Genomic DNA, 27,500 nt, shown 5'->3' on the forward strand with positions numbered 1-27,500 from the left:
AATTTGCTCATTTCACAATTTAATCCACCTGAGCAGTATAAGCAGCCCGAAAAGCGATACCAAAACGGCACGTGATGAAAACAAGTCATGTAGATTTATACACTCGCAACACCACGTGTCTGTTCTTACGACAGCGAAAATAAAGTTTACTGCACTTTTTCTTCGTTCCAGACGACTAGAAAGTATTGATAACGATATCTGTTTTTTATTGGTGCAAGGTTCATACTTGGAAAAAGCGCTTCACGAAACATTGGCAGCATATCCACGGAGTGAATGATGGATAGTGGGACGAAGCATCCGTCCGTCCATTCGTTCTTGCTTCCGTACATCCATGCGTGCGTCTGTGTGGCCGCCCGTGCGTCCATCTGCCCGTCCATGCGTACATCTGTTCGTGCATCCGCACGTTCATCTGCGCGTCCGTCCGTGCTTTCGTCCATACATCCGCTCCTGCGTCTGTCCGTGCGTCAATCCATCCGTGCAGCCATCCGTGCGTCCGTCCTTGCATCTGTCTGTGTGTCCGTTCGTCCACCTATTCAACACTCCAAGTACCACCTACTCGCATCTTTTCATCATATATTCCTTATATAGAAGCACCGCCATCCAGCGGACATTCCAAGGACTGAACGAAAGGAGGCACACATACACATTCTTACGGCTCGCGCTTCTTGCCTACTTCCCACCTTTAATCACCTCGAGCTCATGGTATATACTAGTTCACTGTATTCATGGCACTGCGGCCCAACGCTCGCTAAACCCTTATAAAACCTAGGAAGTTACGCCCAGCGAGTGTAACGTAGCAGCTCTCTCTTGTCGTCTGTGCGTTGTTGAACAATAAAAAAATTCGCAGCGTGCGCGTTAACTAAAAGCCGAACTTCTCTGTGTCTCAATCCCCCTTAGCAGCCATTGCAATGTACATTGAGCACCCAACGGGTGCCGCTATAAGGAGCTTCGCCCCTAGAATTACCCTAAATAGCAATGATGCGTTGTTTGCATTGACATGTTGAAGATGTGTACTATGGTACTATTAGTGACTGTATAGGCACCAAAAAATCTACGCCCTAAAGCGGGTAAACCATATGAATATTTAAAATCATGAGGGTGACATTAAATGCGTGGTACATGAATGAATGGCTGTGGTGCTTTAATTTAAAATGGGGTATATGGCCAAAGCACGAAAGCCTCACCGATAGCTTTTGTGTCCAAGAATCGCGAGGAAAGTGGTACTTTAATGTTGCGACGCAGCAACAACCTCTACTCAGAGAGGTCGATCGTGCTACAGAAATGTCTGGATATATGGCGTGAAAACTAATTACATTATTTGAAAACGCGAACAATTATTTTTTTATTCATACATACCCTGAAGGCACATTCAGGCATATATGTGGAAGATTTAGTTGTACAATAAATTTGCACATCAAAACATTGTTAGAATATAATGAAAAAGGTAAACAAAGTAAAATACAATTCCATCGACAAAGATGCAAAAGGGAAGAAATTTCGGTTACGTGATTAAGAAATTAGCCAATCCTACGTACTGTGAGAATCGATGATATGCGAAGCGCGAATAAGAAAGATTGATATGTCACTTTAAAATCAGCACAACGTTACGAGGTGGAGGTGACTGATGCCGTACATGACTTCCGTGTCATGATTATCATGTTTGGATGTGTCGTTTACATTCGTCATCTATCAACGTCACGTGATACTAAACTTAGTATATGTGAAGCTAGCGAAATGGCCACGAGCACGCTATTAGCTTGTTTTGTTGTAATGTTCTCACATTACACGCGTGTCAGGATTATCACCTTAGCACCAGTAATATATTTCGTCATCCATTGACATCACGTAACACCAAATTTGGTCTATGTAGAGCTAGCAAAACGACCGCGAGCGCACCATGAAGGGCTCAATTCTATACACAATGTAGCGCTGACGTGCGCGCACGCCGGGCACAGCGACGCTGCGTTGTCAAAACGCGAGCACTCTACAGTCTGACGCCAGGCGCGACCAGCGCGACCAGCGTCCGTCGGCGCGGCCCGACGGCTACCGGCGCGAAATTCTCGCCGATGCATTATCTAGACAACACTGCATCTCGCTCTTTTCTTGACGGAGGGACACTGGACGCTGAAACGCGCATGCGTCAAAGCAACGCAGCGTGGCGCGCGCCTGCGAGTATATGGCAGGACCGGTGCCTGGCGTGGCACCGGTCCTGCCATATGTCAGAGGTGTGGTTGCATCCCAGTGTTTTAAAACACTCGTATTCTTTAAATGGTCCATGATAGAATTACGCGTGAAATCGTTGAAGCCTATGAAATTGACCAAATGAAAGAAAGTTATGTGAGTGTGGCTTCTATAGCTTTGTCAGCTAAAGAAAAAAAGTATCTATAATCTTCACTTTGACGTTGGCGAGTGCGATTTGTCGCAGTCGGTGATGACGCGTGCATGAGCTGTGCTTTATCCTAACATGATCGTTCCAGATTTTATCGGCCTGTTATTGTATAAATAGCACGTGTGACCGCAACTAAAACATCAGTTGCAAGTTAGCGCTGTGTGTGTGTCTCTCTTTTTGTGCCCTTTTCGTGGTGTGCTATACCCATGCAAATGAACAATCCCAACCAACTAGCCGGGAACGTGCCTTAGCTAATTCTTGCTAATAGGCACTATGCGTTTGATTCATCCTTAAAGTAAGTGATATTGCTCTCAGAGCACCGTCTTCGTAAAACAAACAAATGACGTGAAAAAATACATACCAGTCTTTCCTAATCAATCCTATAATCAAACTTTCAAAGTCTCCAGAACAAACGAGATCACATGCACAGTTTAATTGAATGCTGTTTCGCGGATGTAGTCCTCGGTACCGATACTTGGCTGACATAGCTGAAAGTAAAATATCGCTATCGAAAAGCATTTCTTTATTTCGAAAAGATAGGTCTACATAGCGAGGTGGTGGTGCTGTTATTGCTTTTGATAAGACTTTCAGAGGGCATATTGTAGACAGTTTGTGTGACGCCAAAATATTTTGGATCACGCTGCAGTTATCACCTTCTAAAGCTTGCGTTGTCGGAGTTTGCTATCGGCGACCAAGTTTTATTTATTTTGTTGAAATATTTCACGATTAGTTGCACGTTATTCAAACCAACTCTCCGTCATCAGAAATTAAACTTGCCGGGGATTTTAACTATCCCGTAATCGACTGGCAGCGATGCAAACCAATCGATGGCGCAAGAAAGCATGAATGTCAGCAGTTCCTTGATGCTCTTTCTTTGCTTAGTTTAAGCCAGATGGTGACATGTCCCACACGTGGTATTTTACTGTTAGATCTTGGGCTGACTACAGGCTCACAAAGCATGGTATTGCGAGTCCTTGACTGCACAAGTGACCACAATGTTCTTCACTGCAAGAACACCTTAAAATGTAAAAAAAGGCAATGTAAAACAAAGAAAATTATATACGACTACAATAAAGCCAGTGTATATAATATAGTTACCTAATAGTATCTATATACCTAATATTATAGTTACATAATAGTAACATAGTTACCTAATAGTAAATAGTTACCTAATATAATTTTCTAGGCAGTTATTCATAACATTCTACGATCATGATACAAATCAAAACTGGCGGATCTGTGAAACTGCGTTACATAAAATTAAAGAAAAACATATTCCAAAGATTACCACCACATCTTCAAACAGAAATACGTGGCTTACAAAAGAAGTGAAACGCTCTATAATGAACAAAAAAAGAACGTACGCGAAACGCTCGAATGCCACCAACGACTAAGAATGCTGATTGATTGATTAGTGGGCCTTAACGTTCCAAAACTACCACATGATTATGACAGCCGCCATAGTGAAGGGCTCCGGAAATTTGCACCATCTGGGGTTCTTTAACGTGCACCCAGCTCTGAGCCCACGGGCCTACAACATTTTCGCCTCCGTTGAAAATTCAGCCGCCGAAGCCAGGCTTCGATCCCGCGACCTGCGGGTCAGCAGCCGAGTACCTTAGCCACTAGACCACCGCGGCGTGGTGACTGGCAATGCTATCGTGAGCAGTCAAGACTGTGCAAAGCTGAAATCGACGCTTCGAAAAGGAAGTTTCAGAACTACGGCTTATCACAACTTTTAAAAGACAACTCTAAATGTTTTGGGAATTTGTGAACCCGAAATCATCATCTTCTTTCGTTGTGTCAATTACGAAGAACGGTGAGCCACTTTTGCAGTCCGATATTGCAGACGAAGTAAACGACTATCTTTGAACGGTTCGAAAATCAGAAGAACCACTACCGCCGAACCTCAAGTTGTCGAAAATAAACGCTGAAATGCCTGACCTAATAATCATTCGTGAGGGTTTAGAAGCTGCTATAGATCGAATTCCAGTCAGTACAGCTCCCGGACCAGGTAGCATCTGAGCAAAAATGTTGAAACAATGATTGATAAAAAGCGGACCACTACCTATGAACATCAATGGGTGCAAAGGTATTTGATGGCGGAAGGCAAACGGAGAGCGTTTTTAAAGACGATAGTCTTTCTTGGAGTACTCCGACGCAAAAATTTTTGTCTGTCTGTCTGTCTGTCTGTCTGTCTGTCTGTCCGTCCGTCTGTCCGTCTGTCTGTCTGTCCGTCTGTCCGTCCGTCCGTCCGTCCGCCCTAAGGATACCTCAAACGGCACCAAACGATCACCCAAACGGCCAACCCCGTATATTGCTCAAGCTTCAGCGTTCATACTTGTGCGATTGTCAATTAAAAAGCAACTCTTGCGCATATCTGGGGCACCATAACAACATGTCAATATTCTGTATGTGTGAATTTATACTAGAGAAGGCATACATAGGTAATTCTAAAAACCATAGCGTTTACCATTGCGCTGACAATGCAATGTGACGCTCAAAGAGGCAAGTGTTGCCAACGCTTAGCTAAGACGACACAGTGGTTGCACTTGTCCATTGCTTTGCATTCCACACCTTAGTGACTCCAAGACGGGTGCACATGCCTTCCTTTGTTTTCGAAGATAACTGCCTGATAGCACTCGTGCTCAACGTTCCTCGATGCACTCGTTCGCCTTCGCTGCACGGATCGAGACACTCTAACGTAGCGCCTCCAGAATACAATTCACAGATTTTTCTCGCGCAGAAGATCAAATAAACGTTTCATTAACTCTCACCAGACACAAGAATATCGTCTTTCGGCAATATTCGCTGTAATACATGCATATACAGGGTCCATTTTTTTCTAAGTGTACCTGATTCATATTACTTTATTAAAACATGGAGCACGGCGAGTGCTTCACTGCACTTTTCACAGAGAGATGGATCGCCACAGGACAAAAGGTGCAAGTTAGTGGTGTGTGTATGTCCTATGCTTAATCTGATAAGTGATACTTGTGTGCATCGCGACTTGGATATTGGCGGCCAGTTCCCTGGTTGCGTCTTTATGATGCACAATTTATTTTATGCTTACGCATCCCATAAACGCTGCGAATAATTTCCGATCTCTTATTTAAGGAAGGGTTTGAGGTCGAGTGAAGGGACAGCTATGAATGTATTGACGGCGGCGTTCTGGTTGGCGGAAACAGCTAGTTAATCCGCAAACACGTTTCCTTGAATCTCACAGTGTCTTGGCACCTAGCAGACCACGACATACTGTTTCTGTGCGTAGATCGTGCATAGACATAAGTTCATAGAGACAAGGACAGGGTTCATGTTTTCAACAGTTTTCAGAGATGTTACTGTGCTTAGATAATCAGTATCTATCACAGCTTTTGACAGTTTTGATTGTTTGATATGTTCTATGGCCGATAATATCGCGTATATCTCTGCAGTGAAGATGCTCGTAATGAAGTGCAGAACGCATTCATCGAAAAGGATAGACTGACTGCTTTGTAGGACACACAAGTAAAAAATTTTGAAGCATCAGTAAACAATTCCGGACATGAATATTTATGCTGTAGCTCAAGGCAGTGTGTATAAATATGTGCGATTGGCGCGCTTTTAGTAACTTGAACGAAGGATGTATCACAATCTATGATGTGCCACTCCCATGGTAGGACATTTATAGCGGGAGCAGCCAAACGGTTTTCACAAAGTGGCACACTAACTTCTTTGGCTAGACTCCTCACATGAAGTGCGTATGGCTGTCTCATGGCAGGGTGAATGTCAAACAGAACTTAACTGGACAAGTCTTTGATGGTGAGGTGTAGAGGGTTTTCGTTGTTGGCGTTTATTTTAAGTAAGTATAGAAAGTATAGGTAGGATCTGCGGAGATGTACTGACCAGTCGTTAAATTCCACGTGCAGGATTTCTGTAGGGATAGTGCGAAAAACACCTGCAGACAGACGAATTCCAAGATGGTGAACAGGGTCGAGCATCTTTTAATTAGTTCGTGTTGCAGACTGCTATACTATAGCCCCGTAATCTAGGCGCGTACGTATCAGGCTTTTGTATAGATAGATGAGTCACATCTTGTCACTACCCCATGAAGTGCGTCACAATACTTTTAGAATATTTATCGTTTTTAGGCACTTTTTCTACGTATTTGATATGTGATATGAATGTCACTTTGGTGTCCAATAATATACCCAGGAACTTATGCTCACTTTTTACAGACTGACGTTGACCATGCAAGTGAACGTCCGGATCAAGATGAACGCTTCTCTTAGTGGAAAAGAAGGCACAAGTATTTTGGCGGGTTCAGTTTAAACCTATTTTCTTCTGCCAATTTTAAAAGCTTGATTAAACTCCTTTCACACATTGTAATATTGCATGATTTAAAGCCGAGCTACACGTCATCGACATATGTGCAATGAAACATATTTCGTGGGATAACGAAGCGCAAGAAGCTCATTTCCACTATAAAAAGTGTACAACTCCATACACCTCTTTGCGACACCTATGTCTCCTGCACAAATGTTTGGCAGAAAACAGCGCCCACTCTAAACACTGAATGCCCAATTGGACAGCTAACCTTCAAATATGAAAAACATTATACTATGCACACCTAAGTGGGACAGATCTCGCAGCATGCCTAAGCACCATGTAGTGTCGTAAGCCTTTTTTATATCGAGCGACACGGAAACAAAAACACAAATTGTTTATGAACGAAAGCGTGACGGATTTGTGCCTCAATACGAATAAGGCGGTTTGCGGTGGATTTTCCATCTCTAAACCCGCATTGATAGGGTCTAGTAAACTGTTTGTTTCAAGAAAATAAGCGTGTCTTCTATTCATCATCTTTTCGAAGACCATCCAGAGACAGCTGGTAAGGACGAAGGCCTGTAATTGGCAAGTATGGATGGGTTTTTGTCCTGTTTTAGGATCGTAACAATAATGGCTTCTTTTTAAGCATTGCGGACTTCGCCGGAAAACAAAACAGCATTGTACCGACCAAGGAGGGCATTTGGAGTTTCAAAGGGCAGGTGTTTTAGCACTTCATGCAAGACTCGGTCGGGGCCTCGCGCGGATTCGTTGCAGCAACTTAGGGATGCCTGAAGCTCTGCTAAATTATAGGGTTCTTTGTATGCCTCGTGTTTTTGAATTTCCGCTCGTTTGTTTTTATATATCTCAATTTTTATCGTTAAAAGGCTTCAGAATAGTGTCAGGAGCTGGGCACCTGTTCGAAGTAGGCGCCTTAAAAGTTGGCCTAGTCTTCCAAGCTGTCGCCTTGTGTGTTTACTAGAGAGAGTAACTGTGAGTGTTTTTCTGCTAATCTACTAACCAAGTGCAACACCTTGTCCTCATGATGATGATGTGTGGCGCTTTGTGGTGCAAGGGCCAATTGATGGCCAAAGAGCGCCATTTCGATGAGTAGTGATGCGGACAATGATATGTTGCGTGGCTGTATAGGGGCCTTCAAATTCCTCGTGATAATGCGGGTAAAAACATAAGTAATAAGATCATGACAGTGGCGTGATATGCATAGTAAAAATGGTGACAAAGGTTTTGATAATAAAAACATGTAAAAATATTTGGCACTAGCACAAGTGCCTCATCAGCGCCCTTGTGTCCAAGGGCTGCGAGGCAAGTGCTTTTAAATAGAGTCACTGCAGCAGCAACCTCTCTTGAGAGGTCACGCTACGCAATGCCTGGGTATATTACATGGTAAAAACCGACATCTCTTAAAAAAAGCTAGCCATGATGTATGGGTGAAAAGTGGTTCCCTACCGACAAACATTGCGGGGTGTAAACGTATATGTTGTCGGTAGGGTAATGGAAAGTGTTGACTTCTTAGAGTGTCTAATTGTTTACATTGGATTAAAACGTGAAGAACTGTTAATACCTCACCACATTTATCACACAATGGTAGATCGCCACCGGACAAAAGATGTGTGTGTGTCGTGTATGTGTGTCCTATCCTGAGTCTTGTTAGTGTTACCTCTGTTAGACGTGATTTTGATACTGGTGGCCAATGGCCAAGCTGTGGCTTGATAACGTGTAGCTTGTTTTGTGTGTGTCTATTCCACTTGCTCTGCCAGTAGTCCCTGAGCTTTCATTGGAGAGACAGCTTAAAATCAAAGGGCGCGATCGATATGGGTGCAGTGGCACTGATTTCGTGGACGGATGCAGCAAGCTGATCCACCATCACGTTGCCTTGAATCTCTCGGTGCCCTGGCACCCAGCACACTACAACATGTTGGTTGAGTGTGTAGAGCGTGCATAAAATGGAGTAAAGTGAGACGAGGACAGGGTTTTTTTGTTTTTTAAGACTGTGCAGAGCCATTACAACACCGACGGAGTCTGTATAAATTACTGCTTTTTGTATTTTTAATTGTTTGATGCGTTTAGCTGCCACAAGTATCGCGTAAGCTTCCGCTATGAAGATACTTGTGCCTGGATGTAGAGCGCCAGCATCCGAAAAGGAAGGGCCAACAGCAGCGTAGGACACAGAGGAGTTGGACTTAGAGGCATCTGTAAAGAACTCAGGACGTGTGTATTTGTGTTGAAGTTCCAGGAAGTATGTTCGGATATGGGCAATAGGCGCATGTTTAGTAACTTCTAGGAAAGACACATCGCAATCTATAGTCTGCCACTGCCACAGTGGCGGGTATGCTACAGGAGCCATACTACTGTGTTCAGGTGACACTCCAGTGTCCTCAGCTACACCCTTCAGGCAAACTGAGAAGGGCTGCCTCATCGAAGGCCTTTTTTGAAACAGAATGGAGTTCGACACATCAATAATAGTAGAGTATGAGGGGTGATTCTTGTCTGCTTTCACCTTAAGAAAATAAACAAAGGACATTTAAGTTCTCTGCAGATGAAGCGACCACACATTTGACTCAACGTAAAGGCTTTCTACGGGGCTGGTGCGAAAAGCACCCGTAGAAAGGCGGATGCCTAAATGGTGCACGGGGTCCAGCATCTTCAAAGCACTCTGAGTCGCAGAGTGATAAACAACCGTCCCATAATCTAAGCGGGTGCGAATGAGGCTTTTATACAGGTTCATGAGGCATTGCCTGTCACTACCCCACGTAGTACGTGACAACACTTTTATAACATTCATGGCTTTCAAACAATTTGTTTTTAAATACTTGATGTGTGGTACGAAGGTCAACTTGTCCAAGATTAAGCCTAAGAATTTATGCTCCGCATTGACAGACAGACGTTGACCGTTCAGTTCAATGTCAGGTTCTGAGTGCAGGCCTCTCATTCGGGAAAACAAGGCAAAGGTGCTTTTTTCTGGGTTCAGCCGGAATCCGTTTTCCTCTGCCGATTTGGAGACCTTGTTTAAGCCTAACAGAAACTGCCGCTCACACATTGCTAGGTTGCATGACTTAAAGCCAAGCTGGACGCCATCGGCATATGTGGAATAAAACATGTTGCGGGTGATGGACAGGTGCAAGGAATTCATTTTGATAATAAAAAGTGTACAACTAAGTACACCACCTTGCGGTACTTCCGTTTCTTGCACAAATGTTTGGGAGAGAATACTGCCCACACGGACACGTAACTCCCGATTGGACAAGTAACTCTCGATTAGGGAAAGCATTGTACCGCGCACACCCAGGTCAGACAAGTCTCTTAATATGCCAAAACGCCATGTTGTGTCATAAGCCTTCGCGATATCGAGAAACACAGAGAGGAAGTATTGTTTGTGGACGAAAGCGTCTCGGATCTGTGCCTCGATACGCACCAGATGGTCGGTGGAGGATCTACCCTCTCGAAACCCACATTGGTATTGGTCAAGCAGATTGTGTGTTTCAAGGAAATTTAAAAGTTGGCGGTTTATCATTTCTTCAAAAGGTTTTCAAAGGCAGCTGATTAGTGCAATGGGCCTATAACTTGAAACTGAGGAAGGGTCCTTTCCCTGTTTCAAAATAGGGATAACATAGCCTCTTTCCAGGAAGCAGGAATGGTGCCAGAAAGCCAGATAGCATTGTATAGAGAGAGTAAAGTTTTTCACGTTTTGAGCGGCCGGTTTTTCAACATTTCATACGTGACTCGGTCATAGCCTGGGGCAGAATTACTGCAAGAGTTTAGTGATGTTTGTAGCTCAGCTAAGTTGGAAGGTTGGTTGTATGCCTCGTGATTTGTACATTTGTATTCTAGTTTCTGCTTTTCTATCTTTGCTTTATATCTTTGGAAAGCTTCAGTATAGTGTGACGAGCTAGACACTTGCTTGTAGTGTGCACCGAGGAAGTTCGCCTGATCTTCCAGGCTGTCACCCTGCGTGTTTACGAGTGGGAGTGAGTGTACTTGTCTTCCTACTACCCTACGAACCATGTTCCAGACTTTAGCCTCTTGTGTATATGAATTTATCCCTAATAAAAACTTGTGCCAGCTTTCTCTTCTGGCCTGCCGACGTGTTCTCCTGCTTCGAGATTTTATTTTTTTAAAGCTCTCAAGGTTTTCCGCTGTCGGCGAGTTCCACAGCAGCCTCCATGCCCTGTTCTGTTCCTTTCGCGCAATCTGACACTCGGTGTTCCACCACGGGACGTGTCGTTTGCCGGGCAGTCCAGATGTTTGTGGAATGCACTTGGCTGCTGCGTCAGTAAGAAAAGCCATGAAGTACTGCACAGCTTCATCTATGCCTAATCCGCATATGTCAGTCCAACTTAAGTGAGCAATCTTTTGAAATTGTTCCCAGTCGGCTTTGTTTACTAGCCATTCGGGAACATGTGGAGGACATTCATATATTATTGGTGTACTCAAAACTAAAGGAAAATGGTCACTTCCATATTGATTATTTATGACTTTCCACTGAAGTAATGGTACAAGTTAAGGAGATGCGATACTGAGGTCTATGGAAGAGTAAGTTTTGTTGGCAAGGTTATAGTATGTTGCCTCTTTCCTATTCAGCAGGCAAGCACCTGATGAAATGAGGAATCGTTCAATGAGACATCCTCGTGCATCACAGCGAGAGTCACTTCACAGACCATTATGTGCGTTCAGGTCCCCAAGGACCAGATAAGGTTCAGGTAGTTCGTCTATTAATGAATGGAATTGAAGTATTTCAAGACGGTGGTGCGGAGGTATGTACAAAGAGCAGACAGTGACAAGTGTGTTTAGAAGAACTGCTCAGACAGCCACCGCCTCGAGGGAAGTTTGAATGGGTAATTGTGTGCATGCTATACCTTGACTAGCTATAACCGCTACACCACCGGATGGTGGCATGGCAGCATCTCTATCCTTTCGGAAGATTACGTAGTTACGTAAAAAGTTTGTGTTTGTTCGTTTTAAGTTTGTCTCTTGTACACATAGCACTCTTGGATTGTGTTCATGGAGGAGTTCTTGTAAGTCATCAAGGTTTTGAAGAAGGCCTCGGATGTTCCACTGTAATATTTCTGTCTGCATATTTAAACAAAAGAGATGCTGCTGTGTGTACAAAGAGTATCCTGTGTTGGAGTGAGCTCGTTAATTCAGGTGGCAGCACGGTCGTCCGGCCCCGTTATTGGTTTTTTATTTTTCTTGGCGCGCTCCAAGGAGCCGCGCCGCCGTTTCGGTACCAAGAGTACCGTTGTGTCTATTGCCTCCTCAGAGGCACTGGGTGCCCGCACATGCGAGCTGGTGGTTCGGATTTTAGGCCTCGCCTGGTGAGGGGAGGCCTTGAGACCAGAGGACCCTGGAGTCTCCGGCCTCAATTCGCTAGGAGGTGGAGTAGACTGAACTACTGCCGCCTTGGGGGCAGGCGCACAGCCGACGGCTCGCTCTGCGCTGGCCGAAGGAGTGGCGAGGGCTGGTGCGGCGTTGCCCCCTGACGCGCCGCATCGGCATGTGTAGCGCCATACAATGGCAACACTCTTCGTCTTGCTTTCTTAAATGTGATATTTTCTGTTTTTCAATGTGATAATTTCTTTTTCTTTTTTCCAAAATGAGCAAGGCCGTGAGTATGCGGCATGATTTCCGCCACAGTTCACACAGTGTGATGGTTTTTCGCAATTGTCAGAATTGTGGCCTGACACTCCACATTGTGCACAAGTTTGGTGACCACGACAGCTTTGTGAACCGTGGCCATACTTCTGGCATTTAAAACAACGACGCGGGTTAGGTATGTATGGTCTGATCGACGTCTACGTGTACCCTGTCTGAATACTTTCTGGCAGTTTACTGGAAGCGAACGTGAGTATTAGGTGTTTCGTTGGTGTTACCTTATTGTCTCTTCTAACGATGATCCTTTGTTCATTGGTCACATTCTGACTCTTCTACCCCTCCAGAAGTTCCTCTTCAGTCAAGCCGAGCAAATCAGCATCAGATACTACTCCACGGGTTGTGTTCATAGATTTGTGGGGCGTTACAGTGATGGGAGTGTCACCAAAATTTGAAAGATTCTGTAGCTTTTCAAACTGTTCTTTTTCTCAAACTTCAAGGAGGAGGTCTCCGCTGGCCATTTTGCTAACTTTATACATGGCTCCAAGAGTTTCTGTGAGACATCTGGCTACTACAAAGGGGGATACAGTTCTGGCTTGCTTGCTGCTTATCTCACTATGTATAACATGAAAATGAGGGAAGTTTTCACCTAATCGGTTGAAAAAGCCTAAGTCTCTGGTGCATACGTGCTTTAAGGCGGTACGATCACTTAATAAGGGAAATGCTCCATGCATGCCAGTTTGATTTTCATCAGAAGCGTTGGCGGCCACCCACCACGGAGCCCAACGAGGGGACGCTACAAGTTTGCCGATGCTAAAACCTGCAGACGCCAGCCGTACAACGCTACTATAACCCAATGCACCTAGACCAAAGTAGGCTATTTGCACAAGGTTAACCCTAGCCGCCAGGAAGTTTGCAAGAAGACAGAAGAGAGTAGAAGACAGGACAGATAAATAGTGAGAGATAAAGACGAAGATGTAGGGAGAGAGAGAGATAGGAAAAGGCGACTGCCGATTTCCCCTGGGTGGGTCAGCCCAGGGGTGCCGTCTACTTGAAGCCGGGGCTAGAGGGGTGTGTTGCCTCTGCCGGGGGGCCTTAAAGGTCCAATCACCCGGCGTCGGCTCAACCCCCAGGATCCCCTTTTCCCTGGACACGGCAAAGCCACGCACGGCTAGGCGTGGGAGGGAGCCAAAACCCCCCCCGTTAGATCGGGTCCGCGGTGTCACACTTTGTCCTCATGTGTATACAAAATTATGTCTTTTAAAAGCTGCAGCCAACTTTGTTTCACATTCTGCTGCCTTTAGACTATATTTTCTTGAAGCTTTCAAGATTCTCAGCGGTCAGCGACTCCAAAAATAGCATTCATATTTTGTTTTCCCGTTCGCGCGCACTTCGGCACTCAGAGTTCTACCATGGCACACGTTGTTTTCTTGGCTGTTCATTCGTTTGCGGGATGCATTTTGTTGCAGCATCAATAAAAAAACTGTGACTTACTTGATAGCAGCATCAATGCTTAATGTACATATATCAGTCCAACTTAAACGAGCAAACTTATAAAGCTGTTTCTATTCGGTTTTTCTTATGATCCATTTGGGAACTTGTGGCAGACATTTAGTTGGTGTAGGTGTGCTTAAAACTACGGGAAAACGATCACTTCCGCAGGGATTAGTATTGGCTTTTCAGTAGAGTAGATGCACAAACAAACGGGATGCTATGCTGAAGTTTATGGAAAAAATAGGTATTGTTAGCAAGGTTCTGATAGGTTGCTTCTTTTAGAATCAGGATACACGCACTGGAAGAAAAAAGAAACTGTTCAGTCAACCTCGCACGTCACAGCGAGAATCACCCCATAGCTAACCATGCGTATTCAAATTTCCAAGAAGAACATAAGGTTCCGGAAGTTGATTTATTAAGGACTGTAAATCAAGCTTTCGCAGTTGATAACTCGAAGGTACGTAAACAGAACAAATTCTAATTATTCGTTCGAAAAGCACAGCTCAAAAAGCTACTGCCTCAAGGGATGTTTGGAGTTGAAAGTGTGTGCATGCAATCCCTTGATTCAGTACAATGGCAACAGCTCTGGATGATGTCTTGTCATCATCGTGGTCTTTTCGGAGAATAATTTAGTTACGTAGAAAGTTGGTGTGTTTTGGATTTAGGTGTGTTTTTTGTACACACAGCACTTTTGGTGAGTATTTGTGTAAACATTCTTCGACATAGTCAAGGTTCCTGAGGACGCCCCTGGAATTCCACTGTATAACTTGTGTCTCAGTTATGAAAGTCATGTAGTGTTGTGTGTACGAAAAACATGGGGCTGTTTAGGCAGAAAGAATTGAAGTAACAGAGCCGTCACCGGGCCCCGTTATTTGCTCTTTCGTTTGCTTGGCATGTTCCGAGGAGCCACGCCACTCTCTCGGCACCAGGGATGCCACCGTGTTGATTGCCTTTTCGGAGGCACAGGACGCCCGCGCGTGCGAGCTGGTTGTTCGAAGTTTAGACCTCGCCTGGCTAAGTAATGCCTTGAGACCAGAGGACCCTGGGGTCTATGATCTCCGTTCGTGAGTACACGGAGTAGACTGAACTACAGCCACCTTGGGGGAGGCACCAAAGCCGACGGCTCGCTTTGCGTAGCCCGAAAGAGTGGTGAGGGCTGATCCGACGCTGCCCCCTGATGCGCCGCATCAGCATGAGTTGAACCATAAGATGGCGACACTCTTCTTTTAGCTTTTTTTAAACGAAACATTCTCCTACACCTTACAAGACGATCTTTTTTCCTTCTTTTTTCCAAAATAATCCCGACTGTGAATATGCGGCGTGATTTCCACCACAGTTGACGCCGTGCGGCGGTTCTTTGCAGGTGTCATAGATGTGACCCGAAACCCCACTTTGTGCACAAGTTTGCCGGCCATGATAGCTTAGCGGGTTGTGGTCATATCTCTGACATTGGAAGCTCTGTCGGGAATGAGATATGTAGGGTCTAACACGGAGCTTTATGTTCCCATTTGGAAATGTATCGGGAAGGATGCTGGAGCCAAAGGTAACGATTATACGTTTTGTTGGAATATCTTCGCTATCTCGCTTTATCCTAGTTTTCTGGATATTGATAACATTCTCTTCTCTCGAGCCGTCAAGAAGTTTGGCATCTGTCAAGTCAACTAGGTCATTCTCCGACACAACTCCTCGAACAGTGTTCATCGAACGATGTGCTGATACGGGAATGAAGACATCACCGAAAATCTTGAAGCTGGGTAGTTTTTCTTGTTGTTCCTTGTCTCAAACTTCAATTAGGAGGCCTCCACTAGCCATTGCCGTAGCTTTGTGACCTGTTCCGAGTGTGTCTATTAGGCACCTTGAAACTAGGAATGAGGAAAGTTTTCTTAGAAGTTTAGCTGGTGCGTAACTAGGTATAACGTGCTAGCGTGGGAAGTTGTCTTTGTTCAGTTGGATAAGTTGAAATTTTGCTTTAGTGAGCGATCAATGGACAGTTAAAAGTTTTCGGCCATAAAATATGGATAGCGTTCAGTAGCGGTGGCCACCGCACACCACCGCGCCAAATGAGGGGTTGCGGAAAGACATGAAAAAATGGCTTGCATGCGCTAGCTGTACACCGCCACTATAACCTGGCCAGACGAATCCCAAGGTGGGGTGAACACACGAGGTTAACTGTCGCCGCCAGGAAAAACCAGAAGTAAACAGAAGAGAGAAGTAGACAGGACAGACAAAAAGTGAGAGAGAAAGACGGAGATATAGGGCGAGAGAGACAAGAAAAGGTGACTGCCAATTTCCCCTGGGTGGGCCTACCCAGGGGTGCCGTCTACGTGAAGCCGGGGCAAAAGTGGTGTGTTACCATTGCCGGGGGGCCTTGAAGGTCCTATCACCTGGCGTTGGCTAAACCCTCAAGATCCCCTTTTCGCCGGACACGGCAAAGTTACGCATGGCTAGGCGTCGCAGAGAGTCAAGACCCCTCAGTTAGCTCGGGTCCGTGGTGTCACTATGCACCATATGCCTACCTGCGCAGACGCCCTTGCAGGTGACTAGGAAGCCTTATAAAATGCCAACTGTTACCCATTACACCCTGGTTTTAAATTAAGCAAATACTGAAGAATAAACAACGTTTCATGAATAACATTAGAACACCCGTGTATGTTATCATTATTTTCTATACAAACATTGTTAAGGGCGGCACGCCAATGTAACGTGTTAATAATTACAACGGTGTTAGTGAATGGGAGTGTGCGAAGACACCCGTCTTACGTTCTTCTTCGTACGCTTTTATCTTCGAAGCGAGTTGCTGCTCCTGTGGATGCTTCGCCCCATACATCGCCAAAAATTGTGCATAGTCGCTCACGCTGTGCTCCTTTGCTCGCCACATGTATTGTTGTTTGTTGTACTCAATCTGTGAATGAACGGAAAAATGAAAGTTACAATTACGAGAGCTACACAAGTTGTTATATGCGCTTCATTTCTGTCGTCCCTGTTTTCTGAGTGGAACATTTTAGCACTATGCTCGGCGACAACTTTTCAGTTCAACCTGTGTTTCGGTTTTATTTCCTTAAGGGCCCCCATTCAGGGGGTGTTACTTAAGCAGCGGGATTACAAGAAAAATCTAACAGTGATGACTAAATTAACATTGCAGATGATTAGTTATGGATTCTTGAAAAGTACATAATAAGGCAATGCTGACGATGTCATAGGATAAGCTGTTCCAATCTGTTGAAGCTGTTCTGAGGAACAATGAAGCAGAAAACGTAATGGTATGCGATGGCGGGCGGGCAACTTGAAGTAGATGACTTGTGTGGTAAGAAATGCGTGATGTGGCTGTGATATAAAGTTTTTGATTGAAAGACGAATAAAAGAACTTATGATAAAGGGTAATTCTAGCAAGGCTACAACGATAAGAAAGAAGTAATAGACCGGATGCACCTTTGAAGAGTAAAATGCTGATGTCATATAAATATGAAGAATAAATGAATCGAGTGTCCCGCTTTTGATCGGCTTCCATTGCAGTAATTACATATGCCTAATGCGGGCAGATGGCAGATGCATATTCTAGTTTTGGTCCCATAAGTGATTTTTATGCGAATAAATTAACAAGAGGTGGGTCGAGTCGAAGGTGGCGCTTAATGAAACCGAGAGTTTTGTTCTATGCTGAAATTACGTCGGTAATATGGGTGCGCCATGATAAATCAGGAGAAAGGGTGACTATTAGATATTTATAGGCGTCTACTAACTCTATCGATTGACATTGGAGTAAAGGCTACAAAAGCGGGGCTTCCGCAAATTGGTGTTACTGCACAAGTAGCCCGGCAGCTTACAGCTGATTTCAGTTCTAATTCTGTTTTCGCATACTCGCAGTGCTAGCTTGCTGGGGAAAATGTATACATGCCAAATGTGTACGTCGTAGTTGTAATGTGACGAGTGTGCATACATACAACAAAAACTGCATTGTGTCGTACTGGTATACACAAAACTTTCCGCTATTCAGAAAGTTTTCTCAGTTTAACATTCAGCATTTATGACAGTGAAGCTGAGTTACTTTGTTCAGGCAACAAAAAGTGTTCACAGTGTTCATTCACAGCTTCTGTGAGCGCTGTGAATGAAAAAGTGTTCATTCACAGCTTCCGTAACCGCGCGCGACACATAACACGGGAGGATCTTAGCCCAATCGAACTAGCCCGATTTCAATGCTTCCTGACTTATACCCCAGCCCAGGGTATACGGGTACTCCCCACGTGTGATCGATTTAACGTTTACGATAATAAATCATGGTACAAGTGAAATGGATAGTCGGTAGTGGCGCGATAGAATAGCCATCATAGGCGCGCGCAGGGTTCCCCTTTAATGGGGGCTGCGAAGGTTCATCGATGCGCCCCCTTCTAGTGTCAATGTATATAGCCAACTTGACACCCCCCCCCCCCCTCGAGCCACATCGACCCCCCTCTTTTTTTCGGCATTGTACAAGGCGGAACTTAAGCCCCCCCTTCTCCTGAGACTAGGGGCGGCAGCCTTATCTCTGCCCAGTGCGCAGGCCTAAAATAGCTATGAAAACTGTGCAAGATGACGAGCGTCGCCAAGCACGCACCGCTGCCAAGTTATTCACTTACTACATTGCCGCTGAATTGGCTGATCCTAAAGGGACACTAAGGTCAAATAACAATACACGTCTGAGCGAAAGCTCAATGTATGACAACATCTAAAACGACAATGTTATCAACAACAGTGCCCTACTTACCGAGAAATTAAGGTATATGGACAAGAACACATGCGCCGCCGTAGGCTATTTTCAAAATGATCACGATGACATCAGATGGACCACCTACAATTATTCACTAGTAATCGATCTAGCTGCACTAAATAAAGAACTTTCCATGCATCAAGAGACTTAATAAAATGCTGCTTATTCGTTTCTGTTTCTGATTCATCTAAAAAAGAACCACTGGACGTTACTATCGGAAATAGCGCGAGTGGTTCAAAAATTCAATTTTTGCGTGGTTATATGGAACAGGTGGTGCCTTCTAGCGGAGTGCAGTTGAATAACAAAATGTCTGCAATCTCAAAGCTAATGGCAGGAAATTGATCAATGGCCATTGTTGCTGCTGTGACTTCCGCAGCTTTCGATCTGCTGCTGATAGCGCAGTAACGCCGGGCAACGTTGTGCATGGCAACAGTGACGCGAATTGGTCCAGACGGGCAGCTTCTCGAGGCGGGTAATTTGAAGTGCGCTAACCCGAGGTGGACCACTAAAACGTGATTTTATTTCAAAATGGGCCATTTCTTGACACAAAAGTAACACTACGAGGTTTTTGGACCGCTATTTCGACAATCAATGTCGACTCAGTGAGTTACGCTCAAATAAATAGAGATTTTAAAGTCTTACTGGGCTAGTTTGCACATCAATATTATAGAAAGTTCTACACGTTCACCACCACAAGAACCAACTGAAGAGCGGTTTGCGAATAAATGTGTTGCATGTGCCGCTATATCTCAGTGCTTTTTCGTTCTTCTTGTGGTGTTTAGGCGCGTACATTTTTCTTTCACTAGAGGCCGATAGATTATTTCATCTAGCTTATTGGTGAAGCATGTTCACAGTGTGGGATGGCCACCGATTTGTTCCTAATCTACAGATGTAGTATTTAACAGGTATTGTGCATTATGCCGATTGTTTTTCGCAAAACACGCGAAAAATGCATACGTGTTATGGAGGAGTATAACATACAGGATATGTGATATGGAATAGTACAACACAAAACTCCAAAGTACGTTTTGCTGCAGAAGAAGGCGTCTTGCGGAGAGAACATGTAACAGTCATTGTTGCCCCAAATCCTACAAGGTCGTGTTCCGTCACTGAGCTTTCGAAAAGTAACAAATTTTACTTCTAATCATCCGAGGCAGCAGCAATGCTGAATTGCCTGGGAAAACAAAACCAGTTGCATCGAACATATTTTCGATGCACGCAAGCTATGTTCATTTGCTTATGTGCTTGAAACAGGTACACTTAGTTCAAAATCAAGCTCGACTGCGTCACAAATTATCTTGCGTTTTCTCGAAGGAATCGTTACAACCTATAAAAAAGTCGTGGGCTTATCATGCGGAAACGCGTTGATTTATCGCGCGTCTGCAGAATCTGGTTCCTCGTCGCCATCACGTGCAGAAAACGTTAGGGGGAGAAGTCAGACACTCTTACATACCCACTTACGCATGCCCGAATGCACCAAGTCGTGCCAGCGCGATCTGACTAGGACACAACGAGTTGGTTCATCACGCTTCCGTAGACTCTCGTTCACCGACGGCATCACAAGATTGCTCACAGAGTGTAAGGGGGAGAAGCCACAGCCTCTTACCCATTCCTCACACAGGCCGGAACGCGCTAGCGCATGAGCGCGTTCTGGCAGAGCTTGGGCCAGCTGTAGCGCGTGCGTAGTACGGTAGGTCATGCCACTCACCGAAATGAACTCCGTCATAAGCTGCTTCGCATGTAAAATTCTGAAAGAGTTTTAGTTTGCTATTGTAAGCACTGGTTGAATGTAGCTAAATTTCACCACGCATGTGTCTTATGTAACAAGAATTTAGGCTTTACAATTTTTGCTTAAATTCGATATCAAATATAACAAATTTCTAATGTGAACGATTCTTTACTGCAGCTGTATGTTATACGTGGATTCGCTCACCTGTATGCGTCTCTTATTAAACACAAATTCCGTATCATCGAAAGTAATGGCGATCACAGCCTTGACTCCAAGGTCAAGTGAGCCGCGCACCATCATCTCAACTGGGTTTACAGCCGCCATTGTTGTCTCGTTCACCAGGTCCAGGTTCAGTGATTTCATCCACTCCACCAGATAAGGCGTCTGCAAGAGAATGTCAAAACACTCTCGCATAAACTAACCTGTTTAAAATGCATCTCACGAACCCCCTAAAGCTTGGACCAGCCACTAAAATTATTATCAAAAAGAATGGATATGACGAATGACGTGTGAATATATTTCATCATCTGCCTTACTTTACTGTAGCGAAGATCCACGGCGAAAAAAACGTCCGATAGTGAACTCTCAATATTACAGGTAGAACGGTATCACTTAACACATAAATAATGAAGCATATCTGTTGTATCTCGAATGCATCCCACTGAGAAGCCGCAAGCTCCCCTTCTAGCACAAGTCAGCGCGGACCAGTCAAGGGAAGGATTATATAGATGTCGCGTAGCTCTAATAATCGTCTAAAATATCAATACTTTGACTAAGACGATTGATTGGAGGTTTAGTGCGGCTCATTTTAGTTTGATTGTCTGTTTGTTAGTTAACTGGCAAAAGGAGGCGACTCGTACAACAATGCAGGGAAACAAGACATAATAATTAGCTAACACCAACAGACAACATTTATTTGTTTGCACAGGGAGGAGCTGATACGTATGATAAGGAATGCTGGAAGAACCAATATTTCTTGTTTAATGGACAGTGTGCTTCGCGTCTGTGAAAACTACGAAGCGACAGCGAAGGTCGTGCGAAGCTCAGTCACACGAAAAAGAAATGTTTGTTCGTTCTCAGCCTTCTGTTTCCACAAGTTGGTGACCTGGACGTTCTCCGCGATGTCTTTTTAGGGGCGAAGCTTCTTAAAGCGGCACCCGTTCGTCCCTTGTAGTCGTAGTCGTAGTGTGTAAACAGTGTTACATTTTGACCTGCAAGGTGGTGCCGGTGGGAGATTTCTCGTGTGCTTTATTGAACAATAAAAAGTTTGCGGCGTGCGCGTTAACTAAAAGCCGAATGCTCCTGTCTGTCACTCCCCATTAGCAGCCATTGGCATGTACATTGAGCACTATCTGACAAGAAAGGATTGCTACGTTATCTTCAATTGGTTTGTTCACAGTTGTAGCGGGTCAAAAATGTCCTACGCTGCGGGCGCTCACTCCAGTGCCCTCGCTGGTTGCTATCAGCTTGCACTGTACGTAAATATCTCCACGATTTTTTCGCTGAAGCAACCCTTCGCTCTGATAGCGTTTAGTCAATACAAGTTTCATTCCGAGGTTTTTAAAGTGCCTAGCGTGTACGAGGGTGAGCTGCAGCCGCCCTTCGTAGGGACAAAGCGTGGGCAGTTTGCAGCCTGCAACCTTGTTCACAAGAAACAGACTAAAAATGAGCGCAGCTTTTCCAAGTATCAATCAGTCTGTCTTCCTGAATAAATGCCATTCCACCATTTTTTTCTTGTGGGCGCCGGACGAAGGAAACCGGAAAAAAACGGGGCCAATCCCCTCATTATGCTCTCGTGCTTTCTCCGAAAATACTCCGGCACATCTCTTTTGTCCCGGTAAATGCCCCCGCAATTTCCCCGGCTCCTCGCTCAGCGGCATTTATTGGCTCTTCAAGGAGTTACGTAGGCATCCTTGCCACCGGGAGACCTTTCCCTACATACTAACATGGCGCAAACTAAGCCGGTGCAGTGAGGATTGTGCGAAGCGTTCGGCCATGTTGGAGAAAAGGAAATCATTCTGAGCACCTTCTGGATATCACAAGCAACAAGTAGCAACGAAGGTTATCAACGACAAAAAGAAGTTGTACGAAGGGTAATCGTGTGATGGTTCCTGGCCCCGAAAGACACATTGTGATCTCGTGAGTGTTGAGGGACCCGCTTGTTGCTGGCACAGAGAAAAAATAATGAGTGAGCTCTCCTTGAATTACCTGTGTTATTCTTGTCAGCTAGTGCTAAGATTGGACAATGTTCGGTTGATAAACCAAACATGTGATCCATATCAGGCTAGTTTCACAAGACGTCGGTTAAAAATTAGCGAAATTTCTATAAATCGTTGTTCGGATTATTTGTTTTTTTTTTCTTAATATAACTTCAGTAAAGCAAAGCAGAGAGGTGAGCGAGTTGATACTGATTCATTCTGGCGTAAATTTGGCAAAAAAAGGACGACATAAAGAAAGTTAACACCACAAGCACTTGTGGTAAGGGCTGCAGCGCGAGCACGAATGTGCTAGAAGAAACAGACAAAGTCGAGGTACGGAAGGCAAAAGAGGACAACACGAGCGCTGTTGGTTTGAATTCATAGTAATAAGGGCTGCAGCGCGAGCACGAATGTGCTAGAAGAAACAGACAAAGTCGAGGTACGGAAGGCAAAAGAGGACAACACGAGCGCTGTGTTGTCCTCTTTTACTAGCCCAAATCGCCATTCTTCTTCAAGCACTTGTGGATTGGTATGTATGGTTTAACGTCCTAAAACCACCATATAATTATTAGAGATGCCATAGTGGAGGGCTCCAGGAATTTCGACCACCTGGGGTTCTTTAACGTGAAGTATGACGATGAGCGCGTACTAAAACGCGACTGTAATAATCAGAAATATTGTTTGATAAAATTAGGAAATGATCGAGAGGAGCATTTCTGATGTCGTCTACGAGAGTACCGAAATAAGATTATTTCAATAAAAATTGCTTTTGAACATTTCAGCAAAGGTAAAGCTATCGATTTAGAAATATATATAAATCTTTGGCCTGTCGAGAGGTGTGTCAGGAAGTGCCGCGTCAGGAGGTGTGTTTTTCTCATGTTGCGGCTGTCCCACAGCGGATACACCGTATGTGCTTATTCGTATTTAACGCTCATCTTGGTGTGTGTGTGCGTGTGCGTGTGCGTGCGTGTGCGTGTGCGTGCGCGTGCGCGTGTGCGTGCGCGTGCGCGTGCGCGTGTGCGTGCGCGTGCGTGCGTGTGTGTGTGTGTGTGTGTGTGTGTGTGTGTGTGTGTGTGTGTGTGTGTGTGTGTGTGTGTGTGTGTGTGTGTGTGTGTGTGTGTGTGTGTGTGTGTGTGTGTGTGTGTGTGTGTGTGTGTTCAGTTTTAGACGTTGGAAGTTTTAGCCTATACTCACAGGCTGTATAGGATTTTTCGAGGGTCCGTGGCTTCAGTGATCTGAGTTTCCGGGCCTTTCGCATGCTTTGCAGTTATTATGTATATTCATTTTTTGCTACATTATGTAGGAAGCAATCACCTCAGCACTTCCATCATCAATAAATCTGATGGATGGTCCATCGGGGTTGATGAAAGAGTTGTTCTCGGTGGGCGCGCTTTCTTCGTTTGTCGTGCATTCTTTTGCAGTACTATTATATGTTCATTTCGAAGCGCTGCGCTTCATATTTGAGTGCTGTTTATTTTATGGGATGTCTCTTATTATGTTTTGTTTTTGGTGGATTTCGTCATGTTTCTTTGTGCTTGTCTCCTTTTCCCAAATGCTGGGTAATCATCCAGAAATGGCAGCCTATTTTGAATCAATCAAAGAATAAGAACTAAAGTGTTTTCTTGACTTTCATCTGCTAGAGCGCTGTGGAAAAAAATACAAAAAAGCTCTGCAGTGCTTGCATGAGAATCGGGACTTCCTCCATCTAACCAATGCGTGAAACGATCAGCATACAATACATAAATAGCGCAGCAAACACTAAAAAAGTACTGGTCCATCTCACTGAAATTCTGTCCATAGAAGTAAGTACATTCGTAAAATACTCCAGAGGTACACGCAACAGCTCCAGATAGCCGGAGTGAAAAACCCGTGAAAAATGCCCCGGAGGTGCCACGTAGTCACTCCGTCCAGCCGGAAGAAAATTCCAGTAAGAAGTACTCCAGTGGCGCCACGCAATGGCTCCGGTCGGCCGGAGTGAAATATTTGTTAAAAGTACTTCCGGTGCGCCACTTAATTGCTTCGGCGAGCCGTAGCGAAAATTTTGCTCCGGATGTGAGACAGTTCGCGTGCCCGAGCACGCGAACTGTCTCACCGTGACGGGCAATCGGCATCTAATTTTGGGGATGGCATCCGGCAGCTTGATTCGCTCCTCACCTTTAACGAAATTTGCAAAAATTATCAATTGGCCAGGCGTAGCTTTCCGCTCCCGCACCCGCAACTCTCTAGGGCCCAGTCAGTCACTTTAAGAATGCTGCAAACGGGTACTTACCCGTCGCCTTTAGTGTACAGCAAGTTTATCGACAGCATAAAGCCGCAATGCCCTCATTGCGAAGAGAGACGTTGCACGTTACCCCACATGCTCTGGCAATGCGCGGCGCTGCGCGATGGCGAGCCTCTCAGCACAGAAGCTGCCTGGAGGACGGCAATTACCAGCTCGGACCGAGAGGTCCAAATCCGGGCTGTCCAGAGGGCCCGCACTTTGGCGGAGGAGCTCGCTCTTCCTGCCCCCACGTGGGTGCGGCCCGCAGCCGACCCTCCCTCTTGAGGGGAATCGGCTCCTCAGGACAATTTGTAAATAAAGTTCATTGACTGACTGACTGTCCGGATGTCCGGAGCGAAAATTGCTTCGAATAGGGGGGACGCTAGAGGACAAGCGTTTTACTCCGACCTCGGAGTAATTTTTCTTTCACAGTGTATTCTATATGGCAAATACGTTAACCGGAAACATAAAAAATCTTGGCCGCTTATCTGAGTGCTTCACTACAAAAGACGTCAAAAGACGAGTTTTCTGTCCGGAAATGCTCCGTGACATATGGCGCCGTGTGACAGTAATGTGAAAAAAATGAACGTTTTTTTTAGAACGTAAAGCAAGGCAGCACCTGGTCATTTTGAAAAGCGTAGGAAACAGCAATTGTTTTTTTTTTCTTTTTGACTGATGATATTCACCAGTATGAACGCAGCCACCAGATCAAGAAGAATGAGCGCTTAGCAGGAATTTAAATTTTTGCTGGCTAGTTGGCTGAATCGTTGGACGTAATGACTAATGAACAGACAGAATTTGGTTGGGTGTGCTGTTTCTTTCACGCATTTTCGTCAACACGGCCTTGTCAAGTGTGAGGCCCACGGGATGGCTTTCTGCTCTCCCTTAGTAGAGTACCTAGTGCGCTAAATTGTTGTCCATGTTTTCAAAAAACACAAAAATTTCTGCGTTGAAGTATGACACCACGCAGCAACAAAACATTTTTGCAGCAACGTTTTTTTTTTTTGTGAATGCGTCAGTAGTCAGCACAGAGTAGTGGGACCCCACCATCAACCACACGCATCGCGAGTAGTAGAGAGCTAAACCCATTCGTAACGTTTGTACTGAACAGCGCCTCACTCATTATTTGGTGCCTGCTGTAGGCCCGTATGCTCAGATTTGGGTGCATGTTAAAGAATCACAGGTGGTCGACATTTACGGAGCCCTCCGTTACGGCGTCTCTCGTAATTATATGATTGTTTTGGGGACGTTAAACATCACATATCAACCAACCAATCATCGTCATTATTTGTAGTCGTTCTTTCCCTGTCGACATGGATGAAAAGATGCAAGCGCTCACGCTTTCACGCTTTATACCAAGTCTGTTTAAAGGCGTTGTACATGTCACACCCTGTAGGTCACACTCCTTGTTGAAGGATAATATTTATCGGAATAATGTTCAGTATGCGGCAATTATTAGAAGCAGCTGGATGCTTTTGAACACAGGGGTCCAATTTTGTGCTTTACAGCTAAATATCGATTGTGTGTTTCATGCAACTGCCGTCCAAGTAAACTGGCTCTTATCTACAGCATTCTAACGCACTCTCTTCTGAAAAGACACTTTGTAGTTAAAAAATGGAGTAGACGCTTACCTCCGACACCGAAAACGTAGTGATCCCCAAACAAGCATGGAACATAGCGGCTGCTTTCTCCCTCGAAAGTTGATTTGAAGGCGGTATTTTCGTTTCAAGCAGATAGCGTATGGTGGAGAGCGATATATCTCTTTCAAGCTGCAAGAAAAGACCGAAACAGCATGTTATGCGGCCTCCGTGGAGCTTGCTTTTGTCGGCCGAATTTCGCCTTCTGTGAGTGTGCGCAATGTACTCTTGAAACGAATGACCTAAACACTGGTGAAATCTCTTCGAAACGTCTGACATGCTATTTCTCGGAAAAAAAGGGTGGGGAGGCTTGGTGTAAGACGCGCATATTAGGCTAAGGTGCAGTACACATTAAGTAGTAATAAGCATGCGAACACTATTTTTGTAAGCTCTAAATCAGGTCCCATTTGCTATGGCTGCGTTCGCTTGAGGCAAAACTAGTTTGTCGGTGGGTTTACGATTATTGTACCTGAGTTGTGTGGCGGGTATTTTAACTATTACTAGAGCGAAACTAGAAATTAAATCTTAGGGGCCCTGTTTCTTGTTAGTTGTGAAAGCAAAAGCCAGTGTATCAACTGAACGGCTGTGTCTGCATACAGAGTAGCCAGCGGGTCTCGAACGACACCACCACTGTTGTTCGAGACGCGACGTCAATGAAGCAGAACCAGTGGCGCGAAAGCACGCAGGCACGCTCAGTCCAGTGGATGAGAGAAACAGAAACATAAGAACTGTATACAACGCCTTGGAGATGACAGGCCGAGAAATATAATACACGTAGCGCAGAGGGCGGCACCACTCTCCGCAGCAGAAGATAGCAACGTAGCTCAACGTCCACATGTCCGCACACGCAAGACCACGTACTTGAGGACAAACTAGAACACTGTAGGAAAAGCGTTGCACCGCTTGCCTTGTCACAAGAATGCGCGATGCATGAAACGCTTGCAGGGGACAAAGTCACTGCTTTGAAGGAGAAACGCAGATTGTTGCATCATTATCACTCTGATCCTTTTTCTCCCTTTCGAATGAAAAGAAAAAAAAGGTGGGGTGCCCGCTTTTTAGGCGGGCATTCCACCGTCACCGTCGACGCCATCGAAGCGCCCTTCCCCGGGCAAGCGTGCCGAGCGGAACAAAAGGTGCGCACCC

General features: G+C 45.0%; 1 protein-coding gene across 1 annotated transcript in view; it reads right to left on the minus strand.

Moving 5' to 3' along the window:
• The window catches only part of LOC142802962 (uncharacterized), a 43,653-nt gene that overhangs the window by 12,064 nt on the left and 4,089 nt on the right, over positions 1-27,500 (minus strand). Inside the window, exons 3-5 of the mRNA XM_075888045.1 lie at positions 26,352-26,489; positions 20,467-20,646; positions 16,553-16,694 (exon numbers count right to left, since the gene is read on the minus strand). Of these exons, the coding sequence (XP_075744160.1) occupies positions 16,553-16,694; positions 20,467-20,646; positions 26,352-26,489 (460 nt within the window). The remainder of the gene's footprint in view (positions 1-16,552; positions 16,695-20,466; positions 20,647-26,351; positions 26,490-27,500) is intronic.

Source organism: Rhipicephalus microplus, chromosome 3 (genome assembly GCF_043290135.1).
Source record: "Rhipicephalus microplus isolate Deutch F79 chromosome 3, USDA_Rmic, whole genome shotgun sequence".
Lineage (NCBI taxonomy): Eukaryota > Metazoa > Arthropoda > Arachnida > Ixodida > Ixodidae > Rhipicephalus > Rhipicephalus microplus.